This window comes from Acipenser ruthenus, chromosome 11 (genome assembly GCF_902713425.1).
Source record: "Acipenser ruthenus chromosome 11, fAciRut3.2 maternal haplotype, whole genome shotgun sequence".
Taxonomy (NCBI): Eukaryota; Metazoa; Chordata; class Actinopteri; order Acipenseriformes; family Acipenseridae; genus Acipenser; species Acipenser ruthenus.
This window is the reverse complement of record NC_081199.1, coordinates 5106628-5134142: the sequence shown is the minus strand read 5'-3', so window position 1 is coordinate 5134142 and position 27515 is coordinate 5106628. Positions and strand designations below refer to the sequence as shown.

Below are 27515 nucleotides of genomic sequence, written 5' to 3'. Positions count from 1 at the left end.
TCGGACTTTAAAAAGTTGTTTACTCAATAGGAAAACATATTTACAGTTTTACATCCAAAACAGATTGCCTATCAATTTCATTCTCAAGAATGGCAGAACTCTATTCTACAAAGACCATTAATAGTACCGATGTAAAAGAATTCAGCTTAGGTTTACAATGTGTATTTCTTCATAACTTTGTAATATATCAATTCTGCACCGCAGCAGATATCAAATGATCACTCACAGTAACAAATAAAAACAGACAAGACGATACATGTCATATCAGCTACAGCTTCTCTCAGACCCTTGTCTGAAACCAAACAGATATTGAAAAAAAAAAAAAAAAAAAAGTTTTTCTTTGCATAGCACTTTTTTTTTTACTGGATTCAGTTTCACAGTGCTTAAGATGAAACGCATTCAATAAAATAATTAAAAAAAACACACACCTGTAAGATTTAGTAAGGAGCTTTTCATCCTGAAGTCATACATATGACACGGACTGCCTTGTAGTTACATTCCCTTGGAGTGTAACCTAAGAAATAACTAGTAAAACACACTACTTTAACATCTCCATAAAGTTGCTATAAATGGTATAAACCCATCAGATTCTGAAGCCAAAAATGTGGTAATATCACTCCTGTGTATTCTCTTCATATGACTAAAGCTCAGCAGTGGAGGGATGGAGGGTGTTTTATTATATACAAGAACTGAAGTCAAACCAGATAACGTTGCAAGCCAAAAGCATCTGCAGCACAGTATCACTTTTCTGTAGGTGGTGCATAAAGCACCTGCATAACCACGTGAGTGACAAACACTGTAGACACTAGCCCTACAAGAACACCATCACTGCTACTTAAGGCTCACAAAAGTAATGTAGTATTTGTTGCAACCAGGCCCTAAAAATAGTCGACGTGTGTATTGTTGTATAAACTGAATATTTTTTTTAATACTTAAAGCTCCACGTTTTGCAGATCCGAACAGCACAATTAATGTGCCCACCCCCTGAATGGTTCTAGAACATGCTGCATGTTCAGGATTTTAGTTATTTTGTCCAAGCAGGTTCAACTGTATGCACCTACAGTATGTGGAACAGAAAACAGATACACATACATTTACATATGTGAAAAGCTGTATTTCAACAACACACAGAACCTTCTAAAAAAAAAAAAAAAAAAAAAGACCAAAAAATGTAGTCTGTGAGAATTCAAAAGAAGACCGAAAAGAATGCAAAAAAATGGAACACTACAATTGTCAAACAAAATATCTATAGAAGGGAAGGGTGTAAACTACTTATGTTGCAGAACTAGCAAGAAACAACTAAGATACACAGCTCTTAAAATAACCTCAGTTTCCAAGTTACTCATTTAAAGCATTTTTGTTTTTATAAGTAATCACTGGATACTATGCTTTGTGAATACAACCCAATGTATCTTGGGTCAGCTGTCCCTGAATTTCATATTTGGTAGTTGTATAAGCTCATGTATATACCCCTGAGCACTTGAGCGTAAATACATCCATACATTAATGACACACCTACTGTATATAGAACCTGGAATTTAGAAAGATTCATCACACAGTGTTATTGTGCATGTCTCATCATAATCCAGGGATCAATAATAATACCTGTATGTTATTTGAAATGCAGGTCATTACTGGGTTCTGCATTCTGTGTAGGTGTGGGGTTAATGTAGCACCCTGGCACAATGGATATATTTCTCAAATAAGGTAGTTTACATGGATCTTTCAGATTTCACCTCCAAGAAGCCTGTATTAAGAAGGCGTTCTGCAAGATGAGCTGAACTACAAGAACAAGACTGGAAGAGGTACAGACTGAACAGCTTGCATGAACGACAAAAAACAATGAGACAGTATACCTGATTTTTAAACAGACCTGGCTAATTCTTTAGGCGAAAAAAAAAAAATCTGTCCTATGTAAAATAATATATTTGGCAAATCATATTGTGTAACAGTTGTGTGCATGTATATGTAAAGAAAAGAAAGCACAAGGGGAAAAAATGTACAAACAGATTTAAAAAAAGACAATTAAGATCCATCCTGATGCATTTCCCTTTACCTAAACCATCTTCAAAATGTTCAATGACACTGTAAAAGTGCAGCCTGGGCCATGCACTGTTCCTTTCTGCTGCATTTTCTTCTGCCACTCATTAAGCTGTGTTGCACCCCTAGGGGCAGCGATCCCGACACGTACCCGGGGCGTGGTGCTTCACTGTGGTCACCTGCAGCTCCTTCACCCACAGCTTACCTGAGATCAGCCCTCCAGCCTGAGAGAGCGCCACACCTGCACACGGCAGGACAGACCTCTGCTGTTTAATGGCCATCACATATGGATTGTAGTTAACAGCCTGAACTGCTTAGTGCAAGCGCAAAAGAGAGAGAAAAAAAAAAATCCCTATAGCGGAGTGGGAGAGTTTGAGAAGAGAACCCCTTATGCTCCCAAATGTTCTTTGCTAAGATTCTCCGCTTCTGTTGTTCATCCTGCGGACGGCCTGTGTTGCTTGCTCGGGCAAAAGCGACGGGTCAGACAGGATGGAGGTTGTGGTGCTGAGCTGGCGCAGTGTGCGTAAGACCACTGTAGAAGAGAAAATAAAAAACAAGCAGCCACAAAGGATTAGATGAGCACTTCTGTTAAATGTTAAAGATTTGTATCAAGTATCCAAATAGCCCCAAAATCATACAGAACTTGAAAAATGTCATGAGCACGCAAAATCGCAGATGTAGTGAGGCAGTCTTTATTGTAGATACTGCCAACACAGTCATGAAAGCAGGACACTAAATAATTAAAAAATAAAAATAAAAAAAATAGTTCCCTTGCCTCAGACACAGTGTACATGTTAACATTACTGGTACACTTATCATGAATACAGTTTTAAAACCAAATGATGACTGCACACAATTAGTACTGTGTTATCAATGTTGATATCTTTGGTGCACTTCTCCTTTTCTTAAATGTATGATGTTTCTTATCTCGGCACGACACAGAATCTAAAAATAAAATTGCACCAGCATATTCCGAACATCCTGAAAGAACGGCTGCCTGCTTTATAACCATATTTAACAGATAGTCAACTCTTTAGTTTACTGGTCTTCTCTTAATTGGGGTTATTTTTTATACTTCTAGACCGGTCTGCACTGAAGTGGTGTTATCTTTCCTAGACCTGTATACAGGCCTGCAGTGTTGAAGAAGTTCAAATGCAAAAGATCTTAAAAGAGCAAGCAACAGGGTTTTGAAAACGACAGCGTTACACATCTCCACATGTTCCGTACCTAGAATTTCCCCTTGCTAACATCCTGCCAACTTTTTACACTTACAACTTTAAAGTCTGTTTCAAAGCTCTTTTCAAAATGTCTACTCTAGTGCACGTGGGGTTTGAGATCAGTCCTTTAACTTTCTGCAGAAGTGGCTTTTCTGTTCCGTGCCACATCATGGATCGTTCTTGTTGTGTTACCTGCTTAACAATGATCCTTACACTGCCAGTGCACTGTAGTGGACATTTTGAAAACAGCTGCAGCAACACACAGGGACAGGTAACGCTAGATTTACTTACTCTTTAAAATCAGTCGGAGACGAGAATAACGTTACAGCAGCTATCAAGGATTGCAGGTGCCAAACCTCCCTCCCTGTATCACATACTGAGACCAACCAACCAACACAATAACCCAAACATGACATGACTCCATATGTAAACCCTTTACCACCCATGTGATGGTCCTTCCTGCGTTACCAGGTCTTAAAGTTTTGAATCTTGGGGTTCTCAGTGAGTGGAGTTATATCTGCAGTGTGTGTCACAGCATATTCACCACCTGTTAACTGCACTGTTGCAAACACAATCAAAGACAGGGGGTTTCAAAAGGGGGTTACATGTGCCCATGGGGGTGCTTCTAAGGGTCATAGGGGGTATGCAGGACGACTAAGAAATACAAAAATAACAATGAAAGTGAAAGAAAATAATGATATTGAATTAATTTTATAAAAATATTTCATAATATCTCTAAAAGCACTGTGCACAAATATGTTTTTGTTTAGCAGCTCAAAGGTTAGCATAGAATAGATTCCCAATTATCCACGTGAATGGACTTCCTTAGGTTGGGTGAAGCAGACGTCTGGCGATTCTGCCTGTGGAGAGCTCTGCTCAGAGCGCTCTGTGCTGCTCATGAACTTTACAGCTTTCAACCCGTCGTATAATTCAGTGGTTTTCAAGCTGTGGTATGCGTACTGGTACGTGACGGGTTTGCACTGGCACACACTGGCAGCTGTTAGTTATTTGTTAGTTATTATTCTAGTTTTATCTTGAGGGTAATGTTTTTAATGTTGTAAGCATTTTAAATTATTATTATTATTATTTATTTCTTAGCAGACGCCCTTATCCAGGGCGACTTACAATCGCAAGCAAATACAAATACATTCAAGTGTTACAATACAAGTCATACAATAAGAGCAAGAAATACAATAATTTATTCAAGTGTGACAAACCACAATTCAATAATACAGCAGATAATAGTGAGAGTTACATCAGGATATGATTAGATAGTGATAGTTACATCAGGATATGATTAAGTGCAAAATACTACAGGTTAAACACTTGGCAGATTACAATATTCTGAAGTACAGGATTAAATGTAGTAAAATAGGGGGCAGATAAGAGCAAAATAAAGCATATTTAAATGAAGGGTGATAGTGTCCCAGGATACGACAGAGAAGTTCTACAGGTGCTGTTTGAAGAGGTGAGTCTTAAGGAGGCGCCGGAATGTGGTCAGGGACTGGGCAGTCCTGACATCTGTAGGGAGGTCATTCCACCACTGCGGAGCAAGGGTGGAGAAGGAGCGGGCTTGGGAGGCAGGGGAGCGTAGCGGAGGTAGAGCCAGTCTTCTAGTGTAGGCGGAGCGGAGAGGTCGAGTGGGGGTGTAGGGAGAGATGAGGGTCTGGAGGTAGCTGGGTGCAGTCTGGTCAAGGCATCTGTAGGCTAGTACAAGAGTCTTGAACTGGATGCGAGCGGTGATCGGGAGCCAGTGGAGCGAGCGGAGTAGTGGAGTAGCGTGGGCGAAGCGAGGCACACGATTATATCAAGAAGGGAAGTGAATGGAAACGTAAACACTGACAGCGCAGACCATTGGGAATTATTTATAATAACTTTGCCGAACAGAAAGCAAATACGTGTGTTTCCAAAGAGATTTCCAAATACCATCTCTTGATTCTGTGCATCCAAAAGACTTAGAATTAAGTTTAAAATTACTGTTCGGTATTCTCTCCTAAACCAGCAGTTTATCAGTCCCGAACTGTTGTGACAAATTATATAAAATAAAACAAGGAAAAAAACTAAAATTTGTTAATCAGATTTAGCCTTTTATTGCAACTGTGGCGCCATTGAGCAGGGCAGAAATTGTAAAGGGGTACAGCCAGACAGAAGCAGTACAGTTTAAAAAAAAAAAAAAAAAAAAAAAAATTATATACATGAGAGCGAGAGAGAGATAAAAAATAAAAGACGTTACCATGAGATAAACCACTGACCTAAGATCATAGGAAATCCTTTGCTAATACCACACATCAGAGGTTCAGTAGGACCACATGACCACAATTACTACTCCATCCGTGTCAAGCAAAGAGTGTGCCAGGTCTTGTCAGCAAGGACTGTAAGATGATCGGATTGCTCCAACATGGCATATTCCACAGGCAGAATAATACTGTACGATTAGTAAGTAAAAATAACCCCCGGGAAAAAACCAATACTTATCACTGAGCATTTCCATTTCGTTAAGACTTATCATTCAGAGGATGCGGTCACAGAGCTCCTGTTCAGCAGTTTTTTTTTTTTCAGCTTTCCCCATTTTTGCTGTGTCAGTCTTTTGCAGACAGCAGATAAGACAATGCAATTGTTTTAATACATGCAGTTGCAAACAAACAGACTGCATAAAAACAGTCCTAATAGTGAGGTGATCCCAAAGGAGAGAGATGATAGAAGAGAATAGCGAGAGGAGTGTAGATTGTGATTTTTATCAATACGTCAATCTAATTCAATACTGCCCTACATTTCCTCGTGTGTACTCACACATTTTAACCAGTATTTGGTACATTTAGGACAGATCTCGGGGAGGGCTCTGGTTCGTTGAAAGAGGAGCAGATTGCTGTTATTTTGAAAGCTCCTATTTCGTAACTACAACAATGAAGGACGGTAAACCTCTTTGGTGGTTTTATACTTACTTGGCCGCAGAACAGGCAGCGGACAGTGCTCATCCAGCCAGGACAGCGTGGTGTTACACATGTCATCTAAACTTGTTGTTGAAACCATTCCATTGAAGGACTCGAATAACGGTTTCATGATTATGCTGAACTGTTAGACAAAAGGGTTAAGGATTCAAACGTAGACGCCTAGAGAATAAATTGCACAGAGAAGCCTTTATGGATTTTAAATGCATGACCTCTATAAAAGCACCATTAAGTCTTCTATCTCGTTTCCATCAGCACAGACCGACGGCCAGTCCGAACTGATCCGGGTTCTCCTGCATCCCCACTAATAGTCTACCCGAGTTTAGTGAAGGGTTTCCATACAATGAGAGTGTGACGGATGTTGGTGGTTCTTTCCCAGCAAGCCCTGCGGCTAAGGTCGCATGCAGGTTGGATAAATTACCATGGAAACGAGCTACAATTTCCAACCTCACAGTAAATCCAGGAAGTGCTCCCACTATCAGGAGGTCAGGTGTGTGTCAGCTACACTAATTTGTCCATGCATTTTGTAATTTCTGAACAATCTGTTCAGAAATAAAACTGGATGAAGAGTTCACAAGATAGCACACGTATATATGTCCACTATATCCCGTTTGTGGGGTGATATACAGCTATGGCCAAAAGTATTGCCTCACCTTATCTAATTGTGCTTGATAAAGTCGAATGAAACCTGCTGAATGATGTTACATTAACTACCGCTTTGCAGTTTTTCATATACTTAACGAAAACTGACAACTTGAAAAATGTCAAATTCCAATATGAAATACTGCACTACTGCTGTATTATGGCTTCCGGCAGACAATTTGTAGTTTATTTGATTATATGATGTTAAATAAAAAATGAATCTAAATTATATTTATAGTTTTTTTTTTTTTTTTGGTCTCAGTCCTAAAATTTCAGTTAATGCAAAACTCTTGGCCATAGCTGTACATCCCCTGCAAGAGAAAATCCAGTCATCAAAATGGTTGAAAGTCAAAGTGTGATTTTTTTTATCTTAACTTATCTCTGTATCCATCTTAATAACACAGTTTGAAGAGATCTCCAGGTGACAAACAATGTGGTCATTCCTCCTTTGAAATATATTCCAACCCCAAACTTCCCCATGATACATTTAAGTCAAAGATAATCAAGATAAATGTATTAGCAGGCTAAAAGCAAGAAAGATGAAAAAGGTCATGGATATGGGGTACATTACCAGAATACTGGGAACTTTATCTCAGCAGATGATTACAAAAAATCCAAGTGGGAGGTTAATTCACATGCAAGTCACGCTCATCAAGCATGTACAGCAAATGCTTCCAATTGTTTAAAAACAAAATCAAAGAATTTATATATATATATATATATATATATATATACACACACACATACACATACACACACACACACAGAGTACTGTGCAAAAGTTTTAGGCAGGTGTGAAAAAATGCTGTAAAGTAAGAATGCTTTCAAAAATAGATTATATTTATCAATTAACTAAATGCAAAGTGAGTGAACAGAAGAAAAATCTAAATCAAATCCATATTTGGTGTGACCACCCTTTGCCTTCAAAACAGCATCAATTCTTCTAGGTACACTTGCACAAAGTCAGGGATTTTGTAGGCATATAGTCAGGTGTATGATTAAACAATTATACGAAACAGGTGCTAATGATCATCAATTCAATATGTAGGTTGAAACACAATCATTAACTGAAACAGAAACAGCTGTGTAGGAGGAATAAAACTGGGTGAGGAACAGCCAAACTCAGCTAACAAGGTGAGGTTGCTGAAGACAGTTTACTGTCAAAAGTCATACACCATGGCAAGACTGAGCACAGCAACAAGACACAAGGTAGTTATACTGCATCAGCAAGGTCTCTCCCAGGCAGAAATTTCAAGGCAGACAGGGGTTTCCAGATGTGCTGTCCAAGCTCTTTTGAAGAAGCACAAAGAAACGGGCAACGTTGAGGACCGTAGACGCAGTGGTCGGCCAAGGAAACTTACTGCAGCAGATGAAAGACACATCATGCTTAGTTCCCTTCGCAATCGGAAGATGTCCAGCAGTGCCATCAGCTCAGAATTGGCAGAAAACAGTGGGACCCTGGTACACCCATCTACTGTCCGGAGAAGTCTGGTCAGAAGTGGCCTTCATGGAAGACTTGCGGCCAAAAAGCCATACCTCCGACGTGGAAACAAGGCCAAGCGACTCAACTATGCACGAAAACACAGGAACTGAGGTGCAGAAAAATGGCAGCAGGTGCTCTGGACTGATGAGTCAAAATTTGAAATATTTGGCTGTAGCAGAAGGCAGTTTGATCGCCGAAGGGCTGGAGAGCGGTACACGAATGAGTGTCTGCAGGCAACAGTGAAGCATGGTGGAGGTTCCTTGAAAGTTTGGGGCTGCATTTCTGCAAATGGAGTTGGGGATTTGGTCAGAATTAATGGTCTCCTCAATGATGAGAAGTACAGGCAGATACTTATCCATCATGCAATACCATCAGGGAGGCATCTGATTGGCCCCAAATTTATTCTGCAGCATGACAACGACCCCAAACATACAGCGAAAGTCATTAAGAACTATCTTCAGCGTAAAGAAGAACAAGGAGTCCTGGAAGTGATGGTATGGCCAGCACAGAGCCCTGATCTCAACATCATCGAGTCTGTCTGGGATTACATGAAGAGAGAGAAGCAACTGAGGCTGCCTAAATCCACAGAAGAACTGTGGTTAGTTCTCCAAGATGTTTGGGCCAACCTACCTGCCGAGTTCCTTCAAAAACTGTGTGCAAGTGTACCTAGAAGAATTGATGCTGTTTTGAAGGCAAAGGGTGGTCACACCAAATATTGATTTGATGTAGATTTTTCTTCTGTTCACTCACTTTGCATTTTGTTAATTGATAAATATAAACTATTAACATGTCTATTTTTGATAGCATTCTTACTTTACAGCATTTTTTCACACCTGCCTAAAACTTTTGCACAGTACTGTATATATATATATATATATATATATATATATATATATATATATATATATATATATTAATATTATTATTATTATTAAGGGAAGCCCAAACATTTGACAACACAGAGATTCAGCACTCCGAGGAGGCGGGTGTCTATAACCCTCTGCTCAAAAGAAGGGGTGAAAGGATACTATCCAGAACTTCCAGTTCTGAAGCGTCCTGTTCTTCACATAGTCATCAAACATCTCCCGCATGTGATCAAAGCGCTGGCGCGTTATCGGCACTCCCGTAGCAGGGAGCTGCTGCTGGCAACAACTGGAAGAAGGGCAAGAGGTGGTGAAGAAACACAAGAGCAAGAACACCAAGAGAGAGACGTGCCACAAACGATTAGGTCACATGGCACTACTGGCTGTTTTGAAAACAAATGTCTGTACCCAAACCTATGAATGAACGAAGACAATACAACCCCGGAAAATTGATTTTTGCATTTCAGTTGATCTCGGTTATGCACGAACATACCGAAATAAACATGACAAGCACTCACTTGATGGAAGTATTGAGCGTGTCAATTTCATCCTTGAGACGTTTGGCCTCCTCCTGCATCTGCGCTCGCTCTTGTTGTAACTTGGCGATATATTCCACAGTCTTCTGAAGAGTGGCTGCATTGCTTATCTAATAGAAAAAAAGCGAGAAGACACTGCAAGCATTACATTTAAAATCTAAATTTAGCAGCTTAGTCTTTAAGAAGCTTGTATCTTAAATTACACCATCTACTGATCTTACCATAGTAAGCGATTGAACACAGCTACTATTAACATGCACGCGTTTTAGATTCTGATGCAAAAGGTAACGAAGTCAAGCATTTTACTTTTGAGCCATATTTAAAACTGAACTTACTGGTTTTGAATTTGACTGAGATTTTAAAACTGGGACTAAAGTGTTCAAGGTGTCAAAACCAATCTTGATGTTGAATCTCCTCTTTTGTTCTGCAGAGATGTGGTTTATTCTTCGGCTCTGATAAGAAAGACAGAAAGATTAACACTGAATATTTAGGAAAATGCAGAAACCACTCAAAACACAGCAATAAATGAGCTTTCTGAAACAAACCATGAACATATTGCTGCTTGCAGATGAATTATATAAAGCTACATCATTATATTTAAAAATGTGTTGAGATTCAGGAAGAAGAAAGCAAAAAATGGAAGAACTTGAGTAGATAATATTGATCCCGCTGATCAACAGTAAAACACAATTATTTAAGTGACTAAACAATTTGCAAACTTTGGAGATCTCTATAAATAATCAACCTTAAATCCAACGATGCACGAGTCCGTCTTGGATTTGCTGGTGGAGCTGTTCTGGGATGACTGGGGATCGGGAATCTGTTCAGAAGTGCATAGAGATCCCTGACCTGAATTGTGACGTTCCCTGTCTGGAAAAGAGATAGCACTAAACATGGAGGTTGCCATCCCACCTCATCTAGCCTGGGGCAATAAAGTGTACTCCTTTATACAGTAGGCCACGATTGCTATCTGACACAGAACATTTCTCATAAGTCCCTAATTTTAGTTGTCATGGGAAAATCCTAATAAATTGTTCAGTTTCTTGATAGTATGTGGTTGCCATCCAGTGGTATCCATGCTCGTTTCCCTGAACAAGGTGGTCAGCGGTGTGCAGAAGAGAAACAGCACTGCGCAATACCAGAGGAAATGGGCTTATTCACAGACATACAGCTATGTACGGAGCCTGGGAAGGGACATGAGAGGAAAAAAAAAAGATATGTGGGAAAGATTTAACATCTCATGGGAACGACTTACTATCTCGTGGCTACAAGATATTAAGACGTGCACACGATATATATATATATTTTTCTGTCATGTCCTTTCCCTTTTAGGACTGAGAACATTTAAAAATGTTATATATAACAAAATTGATATTTTATTTATCACCTGATCAAAAGAAACTACACAATGATTTCACAGAAGTCTACCAGAAGCCATAATAATAGTACAGTATTTCATGTTAGATTTGGAAATGGCCCATTAAATCTTAAATACTAACTCACACAAATATATACAGTGTGCATTCAAAGGACACAGACAAGTGGCTAGTTTAGAACCCCCTCCACTTCACTTACTAGATGTAGGAGAAGGAGTCTGCGCTCTGCAGTTTGTGGAAGAGCCCGGCTCATCTTTGGCTATGATAAGGTGTTGAGAGGTTACTGTTGGTTGCAATATATGGAACTCTGTCACTCCTGGGTTCTGGGGATTTTCAAGCAAAAAAAAAAAAGTTTGTAATACTATATATGACTATATTACATTATACAAGCAATGCATCAATTCAATGGAATAGCCACATGTCTACAAATGAAAACATATACTGAGTCACACTTTGAACATGATTGGTTTAAAGAATCAAGTAGCTTCAAATGCTCTTCAAACTAATTTTGGCAATGATTGCAAGTGGTTCTTACTGTAATTACTAAAATACACCAAGAGATAGTTTTTTCGGTATTTTTTGATGGTTTGTGCTAAGCTGCTTTCACCCTAGTTCAGGAACTGCTCTTCAGTTTCAATTGCCTGTCAGAACAGGCCAGCTCAGCCAAAGTGTATTTATAGAAACAAATGTTTTGACAAGTTTTATTGTCTTGAAGACATTTAGAAAGATGTATACAGCCACTGATAATTTCCTATTAGTATTACTATATTCACCTCTGTTTAGTGTTACAGTTATTGAGGATATTACTTGAACCCCATAATTTAATAACCCCCTTCAAGTATCCCTCACCCTTCCAATGGCAGTGGGTGCAAGGACAACACTGGGTGGAGATACCCCTTCACTTTTTAAAGGTGCAGGGGTGACAATCACAGCACTGGTTTGCCCAGGAAAGGAAGCTGGAAAAAAACAAATACAATTGGCATGCCTTTAATCAATGACAAGTTTTTATTTATTTTTTTAATAATTTAAATAAATAAATAAATACATTGTTAACGTTATTGCTGTGCTGGTTCACTGAAGGATCCCCGCTATTATTAAAGAGCACATTTCATAGAAAGCATTAGAGAGTAACTGAATGAATGTGCCAACTGTGCTTAACTGCCTGGGATTTTGTAATGAGCTATAACGTCCACTCATCATCATCATGATGGTTCAATGACAAGCCTCTAGAGATGAAAGGCTAGTGCCATCTGGTGTACTTCAAAGACCTGACATCCACACACTGCTTAGCAATGCTTAACACCAGCCCTGCAACCTGAAGAGCCATTGCAGATTTAGTACATGAATTACTTTGAGACTGGAAAGGTATCTATTGGTACCCAGATACTTGTCTAATATAGACTGTGCAGTTTGCTACTTGAACCAGAATGTATATCCCCTTGCAACCCACGTGCCTACAGAGTGAATTGTATTTTGTACATTAAACTGTACTTTTTTTGTTTTGTTTTTAAGAATTCCTTTTGTTGTACTGACACCTAGTGGTCAAAAGTGTGTCTCACCTCCACTCCCTTCACTTTTTAATTTTGCAAAGTTTAACTAATAAAACCATTTCAGTTCTACAAACATGAGAGACATGAGACAAGAGACATGCAATACTATTTAAATCCCTGCACTACTTAAGCCTAGTAGAGAATAGCTTTATAAAAGAGAGATCTCAGTGTGAAAACATCCCACCTTTGCCACAAAAGCACAAATCCACAGCTAGTATTACCTGGTGCTATGAAAGCATTTTTAAACACTAGGGGTGTGGGAGCAGGCACGATTTTCTGCAGGGGTTTCGCCCTTGTTCCTTTAAGTTGCACTGGCTTTGGGAGGGCAAAAGTCTGAGCTGGTGCAGAGGGCTGGGGCTGAAAGTGAGGCATCACAGAGGCATCGCAGGGTCCTGCTTGAGGGCGTGTTGTGAGGATGAGACTTGGGCTCTGACCGGAGGCAGTGTGCGTAATGACAGACGATTGCAAAGTGCTGCCGAATCCAAACTTAGGAGTCTCTGCTGAAGGGAATGAGGCCTGAGTGACTCCCCCAGCTCCATTCTGAGGCACTGCAGTGGGCTGAACGGTTTGGGGAGAGGGCGAGGGAGGGGCTGGAACCCTGGCGGCATCAGCTGCACAGGGAACAGAGGGCACCAACGGGGGAAACACAGGTAAAAACGTCTGCTGGTTTGCTAGAGGTGTCTGTGACCTGAACTCTGCTGTCTGTCCGAAAGCATTGACAGCACTGGAACAGTTCTTATTGCTTGTGTTTGAAAGAGCAGGGGTAACTGGAGGTGGAATCGGCTCCTGGCTGAGACTGGCAGAGGAGACTGGAGACGTCAGGATGGAGGTCTAACACAAAACAGAAAGAATAAATCAGTAAAACAAACAAATAGAGCGCATCTGTCACGGTTAAACAGTTTGGAGTCATGCCTCTAACTTTTACGAAGGTAAAGAAAGACAGCCTAGCCACTGCTGCCCTGTAGTCTACAGATGTTAAAAATCGGAGCACTAGTTGCATATTCACAAGTCACTACCCTGCATTACCATACCACACAACACCATATCAATTTCATTTATATAGCCTCCTTAATGAACACGAATCCCAGCACCTTTTACAAAAAGGAACTAAAAACATCTAAACTGCTCACTAATAAAAAGCAGAATATAAAAATATATGTTTAAAAGCTTCCATTTAAAAATCTACGGTTTTAGGCATGCTTCTGCATATGATCATGTTTTGCAATAGTCTGGCCTGTTGTCGGTCCAGCATACTTGAGAGATGCTTTTTAAAACTTGCAAAGAAAACCTTCAAGGCATAAAACAGACAAACACATTTACTGCATTGCAGTAATTACCTGAGTTGGACAATTGCTGCTTGCCATCGAAGAAACTGAAGGGATGGAAAATGAAGGGAAAAAAGACGAGCGAACAGAAGGAAAGAAATCTAAAAAAGAAAAAAAAAGAATTAGGAAAAAAGAGGAATACAATACATCAGTAGTGCGCACTTCATGGATAAGGGAATAGTCGGAAGCATATTTGTAATGCTTTTGGACTTAATGCTACCTCAAGAGAGGACCAAAAATATGTAAAATAATAAATGAAAGATCTATTTTTCCAAGGCTGCGGCCAGGACTTCAAATAGGAGCTCACCTCATGATCCATGTCAACAGAGCACATTGGGATCTATCCAATTGATCTTTCAATTATTTAAACAATGTAGATTCACCACAGTTCAGATCAATTGAAACTTACCCTGAAAAGGCTCAAATGTATCCATGAAATCTAGATTTGGCTGAAGAGGAATTAAACCTGGTTGAATCATATCTGCGTTTCCGGCATGTGCTGTTAGAAGACAGAAATAAAGATAAAAGGTCAACGTTAATAAAACTTGGGATTCAACATTTCATTTCCAGGAGTCTCCCTGATTTGTATCTCATTTTACAACTGCAGGTATAGTGAGCAGATGAAGCTCCTGCAGAGAATCACATTCCCAGCTCCCAAAAGCTTTTAAAGAACTACATTATAGGCCCCTACCACTGAAGAATCAATACCACGCTTATAAAAAACTCAAAAAAGCTAGCTAGAAAATCATTTCAGTAATGAACTTAGGTGTTTGTGTCATTACTAAAGCATTACTACAGTTATGTGCACTCTTGTGTACCTTCACTCCCCTGAGTACCACTTATAACAAGCACTGCTTGAATTCTTTATTAGGACCTGTCCTGGGTTGGGCTACGGATTGCCCTGATCACAGCCTTGACCCAATGTGGATTAGACTAAGGTGCCGGAAAGTGTCGAGAGATGGTAATGCATTCAGTCACTAATATTTCACACAACTGGTGCAGCCGATCTTGATAACAAATGTGTCGTTCAAGTTCATCCCAGACATGCTCAACTGGATTGAGATCCGGGGATTATGCTGCCCGTGGAAGACACCTCAAGTCTCAGTCGCTCCTCAAATCATTCGCTCACAATTCTGGCATGGAGGTTGGGTACATTATTGTCTTGAAAGAAGATACCGCCATCAGAGATTAAGAGGAGCTTCTTTGAGTGGACTTGATCCGCAGCGATTCTTAAGAGTAATCAAGTGACCCAAGAGAACACATCCCACACTAGGGCAATGCCAAATCGATTGGATAGAGAGGACTAATAATGCACCCAGGCAGCGTATCTCAAATTACCTCAGCAGAAGACAAGTCTCAATGCACATGCTGCTACTTTGCTTTTCTGTAAATCATTTATTAATAAACATTCCTTCTTACCGATCTCTCGAGGATTGGGCCAGGCGACGGGCTGATGGGAAGCGAGCGTGGAGAAGAGAGTGTCGGTGAACTCTGACATCAGCATTTCTATGTCTATGTCCTGCTCCATAGGCACCGGGGTGTCCCGGCCCTTCCTGTTCACTCGCCAGGCCCCCACCTCATCATCCTGGCAGAAGGAGACACAGAAGGTGTCTGGATAGCATTCCCCAAACAACGAGTACTGCTCCCCAGCACCCTTTGTGTTGAAAATGCACATCGCGCAGTCAGTACATTGCATGCAACAGCTAATGCACTATCCAACAAACTTAATGAAAACAAACTGCAAGGAATCCAAACCTAGTCACACAGTCAAACATGTACACAGTACACACCAAGTCACTTGAAACATTTATAATCAAGCACTCCAACTTTTCTTAAACATCCCGATATTAAAAAGTAGCAACTTTTTTTAGTAAAGTTATTGTATGAAAAAAAACATGTTATAAAAAACTGATATTTTAAAATATTTGTATTATTCTAGTATAAATATGAGGATTCCATAAAAGAAGAGGAGCTAATATTAAAAGTGTTCAATTGAAAACTGGACCAGTGAGCATTTATTTGTTTAAGTCATTATCCCTTTTTTTGGTTACCACAAGACGTTGCAAGTGAGTGCTGATCAGGGGGCTAATTGGTTGTGCAAGTGCCCACATTGCCTGCCCATGTGCTATAGATTGGTGGATATAGATTAACTTCTTCAGTCCATTCCAATCATGTCCGTGATTACTTCATTCATTTAAACAATACAAGACCGGGTAGTAACAAGGCTCTCGACGATTTCATTTTAATAATTAAGGTCCTGGGCTGCCATGCTTTGAAAGAGCCACTTTGCTTTTATCAACGCTGTTCTACAGTCAATGTCATTAATTACACATTTGTTTAAATGCCTTTTGGTGAATATGACTCAACTTAAATAGTGGGTCAAGAAAAAAAATGCAGGCCAGCTACTCACAGGCAAAATGACCACCAGTAGACAGGCTTAGGTCAATATGTTATTCATCTTTACCCACACAGCCCCATGCTCACTGTGGACATTCATCAATCAAATCAAGAAAATGGTGCTGTATGTAAAATGAATACCGACCTTGACAAGGCTTGAGAGGTCTTCATCTTTGTGCTTCTGTAACTGAAAGTGAACATTGCAATTTAATGAGGATTGTTTCCAATACATTCACAGTCAATCTACTGACTCAGTATTTTTGCAGGGAATGGTGCAATCTTCAGGTAAATTTGCATGGTCTTGTTAAGTAATGAAAAGTCTAAGCCTTACCCTTTTCTTAAAATAAGTTCTCCATTTGTGATATTCCCTGATTACTATTTCAATTCTTCTTTTCCAATATTTTCCTTCTGTTGCAATTGCCTTCAAGAAAAAAAAATGTATTAATTAAACAAACTCTTTTGAATATGTAACTTTGTACATGATAAGCAATGCATGGGTCTCCATGTCGAGTCTGGGGTTTGCACTGCATTATGCAATAGACTCTGGAAGGTTTTCTGGACCTCTCAACACACCTCTGGTCTGCGATGGTCCTCTATGTCTACCGATCCATCCAGCGGAGTAACAAAGTGGCACACAGGATTGTCTCTCCTTTCTACATCTGTTGGAAAGAGATATATTGTTATTACTGTTAAAAAAATTACCAACATCATCTAGTGCAGTATGGGTAACTACGGTCATATTTAATAGGTATAACAGGCCCTGTTCAAAGGTTTAATGCAGGGGTGGCCAAAGCTGACCCTACCTCTTGGTCTGTGTTCCAACACTGTTCTAAATTGTTTAATTGAACCAATTCAACCCCCATCCAGACCCTGAAGTAGTTCATTATATAACTTTACCTGTTAAACCCTGGAGTGGAATGGCCCTCCAGGACTGATTGGACACTCCTGATTTAATGAATTTATTTAAAAATAGAAACTCACACCAACGAGTCTAATGCCAGGAAGATACGGCACAGGACCGGAACACTTGATGAACCTACGCTTCCCCTGTGATCTTCGGGGTTTCAAAAACTTCAGCAGCAGCACCGTCCTTTCAGCACCCTTCTCTAGCAGTTTCACAACCAACACAAGACAGCAAATAAAACAGGTCTTCAAGACGAGTCAACAGGGAGTTCGAACTCTACTTACATTGCATATACCATGCCCTCCAGATGGCGTTGTTGAGTCGGATTTTGTCCCTCCATAGCAGCTTCAGTCCTTTAAAATTTTTCCATTTTGGTGACACCAATTTCCCACTAACAAAAAAACACAGAACAAAAAAAATGTGTCCAAGACATGTTAAATCATTAGACATTTAAAAAGGTACAGTACCTTGTTTTTTTTTTTGTTTTTTTTTAATTTAGTAGTCGCCAATTGATTTTTACCCTTCGCTGACTCGGGAGTGGCTAAGACGTCAACGCGCTGTCCTCCGAAACCTGTGCTGTCAGCCGACCACTTCTTTTCACTCTGCAGGCCCACCATGCAGCCAATTATGCACCGTCCCTTGGGAACTCTCATCCACGGTCGGCAGTGGAATAGCCTGGACTCGAATCGCCGACCTCCAGGCTACAGGGCGCATCCTGCACTCCAAGCGGAGCGCCTTTACCGGATGCGCCACTCGGGAGCCCAACTGTGTTTCTTTTGATCATCACAAGATGCAGGAGTTATACAAAACGTCTAATCTGAGTTCGCTCTCACGAGAATTGACTGTACATTGTGTTTAATTCGGGAGGAGTTTAAGAATTAGAACTGATGAAGAAGTATAGGGAAGAGGAGGAATGTTGGACGGTTTGACCATATTGAATTTCCACTTGCCATTCCTAAAATGTACCCCCCCCTCCCACTGCAAAGACCTGCACAATATCAACCGCTGTGAAAGACAACTCCATCAAAATTTACCAGATGCAGGCTGAGGGTGACAACATGAGATAGAGTAGCCAACGCTAAATTACACAAGCTACAAATAGACAGCTCTTGTCACACACATGGTGCCCACTGTACTGTGAATAGGACAGAGTGCTTTAACAAAGCATGTGCCTGATAAGTGACTCAATAAGGATAGCCCAAGATTAGTTTTTCTGTAGACCAAAATATTCAGGCATGCTGCGTGTATAAATTACCCCAATTGCCTGCAATTTTATTGTGTGTTGCTTGGGCTTTACGTCACCATTTAGGTTAACAGAATATTTTGATCTATAATCTATTATTTTTCTTTTATTACTTTAACTTTAGCCCCATTGCTGTTCTTCAGACATACTAAGCTTATTATTAGGAGGCTGTGTGGTCCAGTGGTTAAAGAAAAGGGCTTGTAACCAGAAGGTCCCCGGTTCAAATCCCACCTCAGCCACTGACTCATTGTGTGACCCTGAGTAAGTCATTTAACCTCCTTGTGCTCCGTCTTTCGGGTGAGAAGTAGTTGTAAGTGACTCTGCAGCTGATGCATAGTTCACACACCCTAGTCTCTGTAAGTCGCCTTGGATAAAGGCGTCTGCTAAATAAACAAATTATCAGTGGTTTGTACACTGGATATGAAAAGGGAAATGAATAAGGCTATTTAAACTTGCAGCATAAAGGACTCTTGTACTGTATTGTATTGTATTGTATTGGACAGGAACTAGTTTTGCCTTAGAGGAACTAGTTTTAGACTCCGAAGCTGGAATGCTGCAGTTTAAGCGCAGGTTTATTAATCTCACAGGAGGACAAACCAACAAGAAACAAGCAAATACAGCACGAGGGCCAAAATAAGAGTCCAACACAAAACTAACAAGAGCCAGGCTGAGCTACACTTCCCTGGCTTTCCTTCTCCAAACACCACTCTCAAACAAAGGGTTTCTCCAGATTTAACCCCGTCCCTGCCAGCCTTACATTCCCACGCACACACACACTACTTACAGCAGCAGGGCTTCTGCCCTGCCACAGCAACGTCACACTTTAATGGCACAAACAATAAAAAGCGTTCTTGCTCTGATTTGGCAGCCTGTCATCGCCAAATGACTCTCTGTTCAGTATATAAGCCTACAGTACAAGCTTGGTTGGGACAATGATTTGCAAACGATATTACCATTCTGAGTAATCCCTTTTCAGTTGTTGACATTCACTACTTAACTGAACTCTGCCCTGTGTGGGATTCAGTCGTTGCTCTGCTGTTTCGAATAACATAAAAGAGAGAGGATTATTGGTGTTTGTGTCGAGACAAACAGCATTCACACAGGAGGAGGTCATGTGCATTTAATCTGCTCATTCATGGGATTTCGGGATCAGTCTACTACTTTCATATACAAGACAACCATTGCAATTTCCTACTGTTTTAACTTTGTACTGGACTTCTGCATTAATGCAGTTTGCTAAATTGAGAGACAAGAGATTGATTCAAGTGACTGCAACGTTCACCCCAAGACAGGCTGTATGAATGCAAGTTACGTGCGTTTCCTATTTATACTGGAAGTCGATAGTAAAAGTACAGGAGCAAATTAACAGTAGAGAACTTTGAACAGAAAACGGTATCAATTAGTACAGTAAACCCTAAAAACACAAGGCTTTCTCCTGACGTCAGCTGACGAGCACTGTTACTTGTGCCAATAGCAGACTTCAGTCTCATTATCCTGGTGAGCAGGTCAAGCCTGCAACAGAATTTCTAAACCCTTCTTTTGAGTATATTTCCACTCTATTGCCCATTTCTGTAAAGACAGAAAATGGTCTGCGCACTCTTAAAGCAAACAAAATGAATTAAAGTTAGATATAGCTAATCAAGATAGAAAAATATTAAATCATGATTCAGCCCAATAATTCTACTTTCCACATCCGACATACCAGATTTACAGGAAACATCATTTTATTCATGCAATTGGGGAATATTTGAGTCCATGACATGTTCATTTTTTAAATAAAAAAACTCTACCATTGGGCATTACAGTTGACAGAGAGAGAATTCTTTTGACTGCACAAAGGCATGAAACATAAACTGAATCAACTGCAAGACTCTGAACAAGTCACAAATATCTTCAGAATAATAAGGCAAGTGTCACGAATTTGCATACGGCTACAGCCTTATAAGGGCGGATAAGGACTTTTCATGGCTTACTGGCAATGGCTGTCCTCTAAGCAGGAATAAAACGCTTTCTGAGCCAGTCACTTCACTGAGACAGCCAGAGCTGTTTAAAAGCCAGCACACTTCTGGGATTTACTGCAGCACTGTTTGGGCTGTAGAGACCGAATTCAAGATGTAATCTGCAAGCCATCTCAAATGGAAAAAAAGTCAAAACTGGTACCAATCTGCCATACTGTTGGATACAAACTGCACCAGAAGGGATACTGTACACCATTCCCCATTTTCTCAGTTTTCTTCAGAGAAGTTTGAGGTGGAAAAGCTGACTTTAAGATATAGCAGAGCCAGCACAGTATTAACTTCAGCACAACATCAGCTGTCTGCTTTGCTCAGAAACTGTTCACACCAAGAAACACGAAACCAGAGCCGTTTCTCAGGGGATAAAATAACAGCGACTGCTCAACAACAACAACTCCATCTATGTAGAACTCACAGCACTACAGAAAGCTACCAATGTCATGCAGAGACTCTCACATCTGTGTGCCAGTGTAGCTCTCTAGCATGATTCTGTACGAACACACATTTTCTCTCTTTCAGGTGTGGTTCCTAAATGCAGTAATCAGCATGTCTTACTGATAAATCACTAAACAAGAGGGGTGGTTGCAAGTCGTGAACTACAAATTAAGATACTGGTTCAACCTGTACTTTTTGGTAAAGTAGGTCAATGAAGTTCTCATTTCCTAGCAGACACTTTATCTCTTACTCTTCCTGTAAGCGCAAGCAGAAAGCAATCCACTCTCTTATACCCACTTTATCCATCAAGTGCTTCTTTTCACCACATCTGCGCTGCAAGATGCTGCGTGCTGTGCACCAGAACTATTAGCACAATACCTCAGAAGGCAGAGCCACTGCTAAACAGAGAATGCACTATGATGGAATCTTGAAGTAGCACCTGTATTCCCTTTCTATTTCGCATTGCTTTTACCGTACCTGAACCGAATTGTTTTTGCAGTCTTCTACATGCAATGTGATGCCTGCCTGGCATGCACTTAGTAACCTTTTCTGCCCACCGTGAAGTGCCATTTTTCAAATAAAATCACCTGGAAAATACGGACCTAAGGCTTTCTGTGCTTCTTCAAAAGTAAAGACCTTACTTAAGCCCTTCTCACACTGGCATGCTCTACCAGGGTCGTGACCCGGTGTCCTGCAGGTCAGCTGCTGTTTCACACTGCTTTTTGAAGAAGCAGGGTTGACTTGGAAACAGAAACAAGTACACAAGGTGTGTATGAAATGCCCTGGAAGCAACAACCACTTTCAACTGTTCAGGCTTTCAAGATGCCGTGTTTGTTACGAACACTTCAAATCGGCCCAAATGTTGATTAGAGCAAATGTTTCTTCATCCCTGTTGCAAACTGGCTCTTGGTGTGTCTTAAAATCAACAGAAATATGGCTAAACAGAAATGTTCCAAAGCGTGTCGACCCGGTTAGATGGTTTACGGAGATTGTGACCCGGGTAGGAGCGCCAGTGTGAAAGGAGCTTTAGTAAGAAATAAATAAATAAATCTTGAAAATGTGTATACTGTATAAGAATTAACCTTGTCTGGAATTAGGTACAGTGGAAAAGCCCTAAGCTTGTCTTAATTATTTCTGCACATTGTAAAACAGGACAGCATACCAGTAAAGCTTTAAGACAGCCTGCTTTGGCAGAGATAGCACAGCCTATTTCAGATGCTATGCACACTACCGTGTTTTTATTCCTGACAGTAATATTTTTCGAGGACATCTAGAATAACATGCAAGATCAAGTTGCATGCAATACTGTTATAACCAAAAGCTACACAAAGACTGTGCTCAGTATGGTGGAATTAATTATAAAAATGACAAGAACCTCCGATGTGGAAGTAGTGTGCACGACTAAATGTGTATGAAAGCTTAGCACAGAAATGAATTCCAGTTGTATGACGCAACAAACGAAACCAGCAAACACTGTGAAAGTACTGAATAGAGATAGTTGTTTAAAAAAAAAAAAAGGGAAAAAAAAAAAAAAACAGACACGTCTGAAGTTGGACATCAATCTGATTTTAATGAACAGGTTCTGGCTACTGTTCAGTTCAGTTGATACATGATACCTCAGTTCTACCTGAGCCTACTGTGAAAGCCAATGCTTGCAAGGTAACAATTACCTGCACTGACACCTTCATTTGCAGCTACCCAACAGAACCAACATGCCTGCAGAGCTCAGCCATGCCACACAGCTACAAACATCTTCATGCATCTCCACAGACTTCATGCAATGTATGAGAAAGTATGGAGTGTCCAAGAAGCTTTTACCTGACCTGGGATATTAGCCATGAACTGCCTGAAGATCTCAATTACGTGTCAGGACTGAAGTCAACAAAGCAGATTTCAGTAAAAGTGCAATGGACAGCAGGAACAGGAACATCTTCCCATTATTTATTTATTTTTCTTGCTTTTGTTTGCGCAGGATTTGTACAACAAATGAAAAACATACATCAAAACAAGTAGTATTTTCACAGCTGTGGTATGCAATTCAGGAACACACTCCCCTATTAACTAGAACAAACTTGTAGGGCAGAAAAAAAACAAAACCTTGCACACTTTCAAATCTCTCTTCCCTGATGAAGTTAAAATAAAAAGGCTAAACATGGCAAACACAAAGGGTCTCTAAGCAGTCACGACTGACATAAGGTGCTGAATTTAGTGATCATAAACTGTGCAGGAATGCACTGGTTATTATTTAACGCAGTCCTCAATCACAAAAGTAGCAGGTAACACATTTCCAGGGGATCATTGCTGAACAGTGAATGCAATTTATCACAGATCTGCAGGCTGAAAACAAACCTTGACTTCTGGGAGTACTTTCACAGAATACAGCCGATATCCTTGACATTATTAATAGAGAAGAAAAGTTCACAGCATGTTTACCTAAAGTAGTAATCTTCAAGGCGTTTTATCTGAGCGCAGTAACAAGGGCTGGGCAAATCAAAATGATGTTTACTGTATGCCAGTGTAGAAGTTATGTTAAAAGCAAATAAAACGGTACTAAATACCAGATGGAAAAAAAAATATTATACACAATACAAAGGCATGTGAAGAATATAATACATAAGTGAAGTTATCACTGTAAACGTTTTACAATCAATGCATGGTTATATTTTGCTCTAAAGTACTACGCATGGAACCGACATTTCTCTCTCTAATGCAAGTGATTTTTGAAATACACAGAAGTGCTTAAAAATGTATTCGAGTCTAAAGAGATTTAATAGCACTGTACTATAGTTCCTGAAATGGTTCCATCACAATTGCAATGTTTCTAGCAACAGGTTCCCCCTGTCAACCCATATCCACTAACTGTAATCTATTCCTGTTAATTCATATTTTATTAACACGTCAATAAGATATTAATAAAGTACCTTAATACTCAGCGTGATCCATCACAAAATTACCAGTGAACTAAAGCAATGGCCAAAAGCTGCAATGACACATGTCAGACAAAACCTCCCTCCATTCCCCTCAACACAGCCCTGACAAAACAGGATTACACTCCTTTTAGCAACTTAATCCAATGCAGCCGCCAATCAGCCACGCAAGTGCTGCAGATCTGCCAAAATAAACTATCCTAAACCTCTTCACAGGAGCTGGAGACTGACCGCTACAAGCTCAGAGTTCCCTAAAGTATATTTAGAAACACTGCAGCCACCCACCCAGAACCTGCCCTAGTCTGCCACATTAACTGTACAGTGCCATAGTGTATTATACAGTGCTGCACACAGAGAACACATGTATACACAGCATACCTATTCTTCAACATGATTAGCATTCTTATGAGAAAAACAATATCTGTTTTATTTTAATATCAGAATATTATTTTCCAGGCTAGAAATACATACACTATGTATATGCCAAAATATGTTTTGCTTGGTAGGTTATATTTGTACAATGATAAAGTGTATAACTGCTGCACAATCTTTCCAGGAGTAACAGCTGAATGTTGTGTCGATGTTTGAGTGATAACCAGCTTTGTGTTTTTTTCAGATGAAGTTTTTCATATTATTGCATTGGCTTCAAGTTTTATTTCTTGGCAACACCACTGATCCTAACTCCACTACACCATGGAGTAATATAAATAGGAAGGATTACTCTGCTGACGCATTACTGAGGTTCACAAACACGTTACCCTTGACACACAGAACTGTTTTCCTATTAAATCTGTTCCAGCTCAAACGCATTTCCATGCACGTAGCATCAGCAGTATGTATATGTTATGGTTGTAGTTACTTTAAACGTTACATTCCTAAAGTTAAGTGGTATATCAGTACTTTATAGCCTCAGTCATTTGTGGAAGAGTGTTTTGCACGTACAGTATACCTTCTCTGCTGTAATCGCTCGATAACCTCCCCCACTTGGATTCCTTGGTAGATGGGGGAGGTGTCTGGAACTCGCTGTAATACATAACATCAACAGAGCCAAACTACTGCAAGTTTGTTCTAGGAGTGGAACCAGAGCCCCTGGGGCTGGCACATAACCTCGTGCAATTTTTCATACGTTATTTTCTTTATGTTGTTCACTGAATCCCAATCAGCTGTCTGAGGTCGAGGGGATATGCAGTTAATTCTAAAACGTTTACTTTGTCAAGGAGTGCAGCATCAGCAGCCAGGAAAGGGGATCCAAACTACCATCTAACACTAAAAATGTGTGCGATGACAATGTCCTTATTCTAACCTGATCGCTGCTGTGTGTTCCTGGACTGAACTTCTTCCTGACGGTGTAGGCAGGACTGCATTTACATTGTTGAAAATGACTGGAATAAGACAGGCTAGCTTTTAGATCTGTGTGATTCAAGTAGTCTTTTTTTAATGTATTTTCAAAAAACTAATTGCAACTAGTCTGGCAAGTTAAATCTGCATTAGCAACACTGTGGATATGTTCTTATTTTCTTAGTTCAGTACTAGTGGTACAGAATACAGTCAGTTTGCATTTCTAAGTTTCTTTTAAAATTTAAAGCAATAGGTCAGTTTAATAAATGTTCCTTTGACAGGGTAGCCCTTACTTGTTGCACCAGGGGCTATTCTGATATTATATCCAACTACTGGAGTCTGTATACATTACCTGAACAGGATCACTGGCAAACACCTCTACACAACGCTCAGATCAGTTAGGCAGCCAGCCAGCTCTGCCTATGTAACTGAGTGGAGATGTATTTGGTAATCGATTGGGAGGTATACTTAGGGATAATAGTGGTGGGAAAGGTCAGGCAAGGACTTTGACCTTTCAGGCTGGGTTTGCAATCAACTCTTGAGAGTGTCCTTTACTAGAACTGCAACGCTATTACTGCTTCAGTGTTTATGAACGAAGGTGCTGTAGTGGCTGCAATATCTTATTATTTTTAATCGTTTTTTTTTTCTTCCTGAGCACTCAAATCATTTTTATTTAAAATTCACATACTTTCTATACCCGCCTGCAACAGCCTAGTCATTATCAAATACAACTTACAGTACAATCTGTGCTTGTTTTGAAGATGGTGGAAGTCCAAATTGAGTATCATTTTGGTTTGTTTACACAATGCATAATATATGCACTAGAATTCTCTAACTTGCTGTTTTTATCATATGCAAAAAAAAGCGTTGCAACCGTCATTTTTCTTATATTATAAACATAAGCAGTGTGGAGTAGTGGTGAGGGCTCTGGACTCTTGACCGGAGGGTTGGGGGTTCAATCCCCGATGGGAGACACTGCTGCTGTACCCTTGAGCAAGGTACTTTACCTAGATTGCTCCAGTAAAAACCCAACTGTATAAATGGGTAATTGTATGTAAAAATAATGTGATATCTTGTAACAATTGTAAGTCGCCCTGGATAAGGGCGTCAGCTAAAAAATAAATAATAATAATAAATAACTTTACCAAAGGCACAAAGGACCGCTGTGTACATACAGACGAGTACATATGACGTGTTAACAGCTTTAAAATGATATATAGGAAATGCGCACATCCCTGTGTGTTTTACTACGACTGGTTTCGTTTTGCAGGCCGCTGTGCTTATAGGATATTTACCTGTACGCCAGGGTCATACACTCGAACAGTTTGGTTAGAGATGCGTCGATGGAGAAGTGAGAGGTGCTTGTTTTCCCAAAGCAGTACGTCTGGCAGGTCTGCATGTTGACCGTGTCGAAATCGTAGCCCTTTTTTGGTGGGTGCTCGCTGTGAGGCGAAGAGACCATGAAGTGACCGCTATGGATGATCTGTCCATCCGACTTCTTGGGCCCCAGGTTCGGCTCTTCAGCGTCTGAATCGTCGTCTTGCTCCTGTTTGATAGCCACCGGGGCCCGGCGGCACACCCGCACCTCCTCCGCAGCCATGCTGTTATTTTTTTTATTTTTTAAAAACGAAACTCTAATCAACTATTTTTGCGTTCGTGACGGCAATTAACTTCCGCCAACTCGTCATTTTTCTTCTCTGTGCCCGCTCCCCTTCTCTTTCATTCTTTCCTTCTCTCTTCCTTCCTTCCTTTCTTTCTTTATCTCTCTCTCTAGTCTAGCAGACCGGGGAAAGAAAGGAGCGAAAGCAAACAAACTACAATCTGGGAGACTCGACGAATCTGAGACGTCACTGCGCAGGAGAGGTCTGGATGGACGAGGGGAGAGCACGCCCACGCTCTGTCACTGACTGGAAGGAACGACTCTTGAAACAGAATGTATTTTTGTAGCTCGGGAATGTGAGACGTTGTGCAAGGCATGAATGCATGAGCTGTCAATAGTATTGAGTATTTATTTACTTTGCTGTTTTTGTTTTTTTTGTACTATAATTACTCAAAGCTATTGACAACTCATGATATCCCAGAGACTGCTATATGGATAGTAAAATTGCATTTTTTTTTTCATACTAAAATTACACTTTTTAAGTCGTTTGGATAAAATCAATTTGTTTAACTTCCTGAAACATAAGAAGGCTGTTTGTCCTTTTCCACTCCTGGTCTTTCTTTTAACCCCATTCTGTTTAATTTAATCAATAAAACCTCCATCCAGACTCTTAAGC

General features: G+C 40.2%; 1 protein-coding gene across 2 annotated transcripts; it reads right to left on the bottom strand.

Moving 5' to 3' along the window:
• Window positions 1–27146, bottom strand: LOC131739388 (MLX-interacting protein-like). Of its 2 annotated transcripts, none has more exons than XM_059033027.1 (17): window positions 26535–27146; window positions 17566–17672; window positions 16951–17036; window positions 16709–16798; window positions 16523–16564; window positions 15400–15634; window positions 14390–14479; window positions 13993–14081; window positions 12877–13486; window positions 11955–12061; window positions 11305–11428; window positions 10475–10599; window positions 10065–10181; window positions 9712–9839; window positions 9359–9482; window positions 6200–6329; window positions 1–2572 (listed from the first exon to the last, which is right to left on the bottom strand). In XM_059033027.1, exons 1-17 carry the CDS (start codon window positions 26837–26839, stop codon window positions 2451–2453), a joined length of 2631 nt encoding a protein of 876 aa, XP_058889010.1. In that variant the 5' UTR covers window positions 26840–27146; the 3' UTR covers window positions 1–2450. The 2 variants fall into 2 exon arrangements, with proteins under 2 accessions (XP_058889010.1, XP_058889011.1); XM_059033028.1 differs by having other exon boundaries at window positions 15400–15565.
• Between the last annotated feature and the right edge of the window lie 369 nt (window positions 27147–27515).

Excerpts from the sequence above, each read along its gene's own strand:
- LOC131739388 (XM_059033027.1), bottom strand. The coding sequence starts at position 26,839 with ATGGCTGCGGAGGAGGTGCGGGTGTGCCGCCGGGCCCCGGTGGCTATC. Across the intron at positions 9,840-10,064 it reads CTCAGTCAAATTCAAAACCA|ATAAGCAATGCAGCCACTCT; the intron begins GTAAGTTCAGTT and ends TTTTTCTATTAG. Across the intron at positions 2,573-6,199 it reads GCTGCCTGTTCTGCGGCCAA|TGGTCTTACGCACACTGCGC; the intron begins GTAAGTATAAAA and ends TCTCTTCTACAG.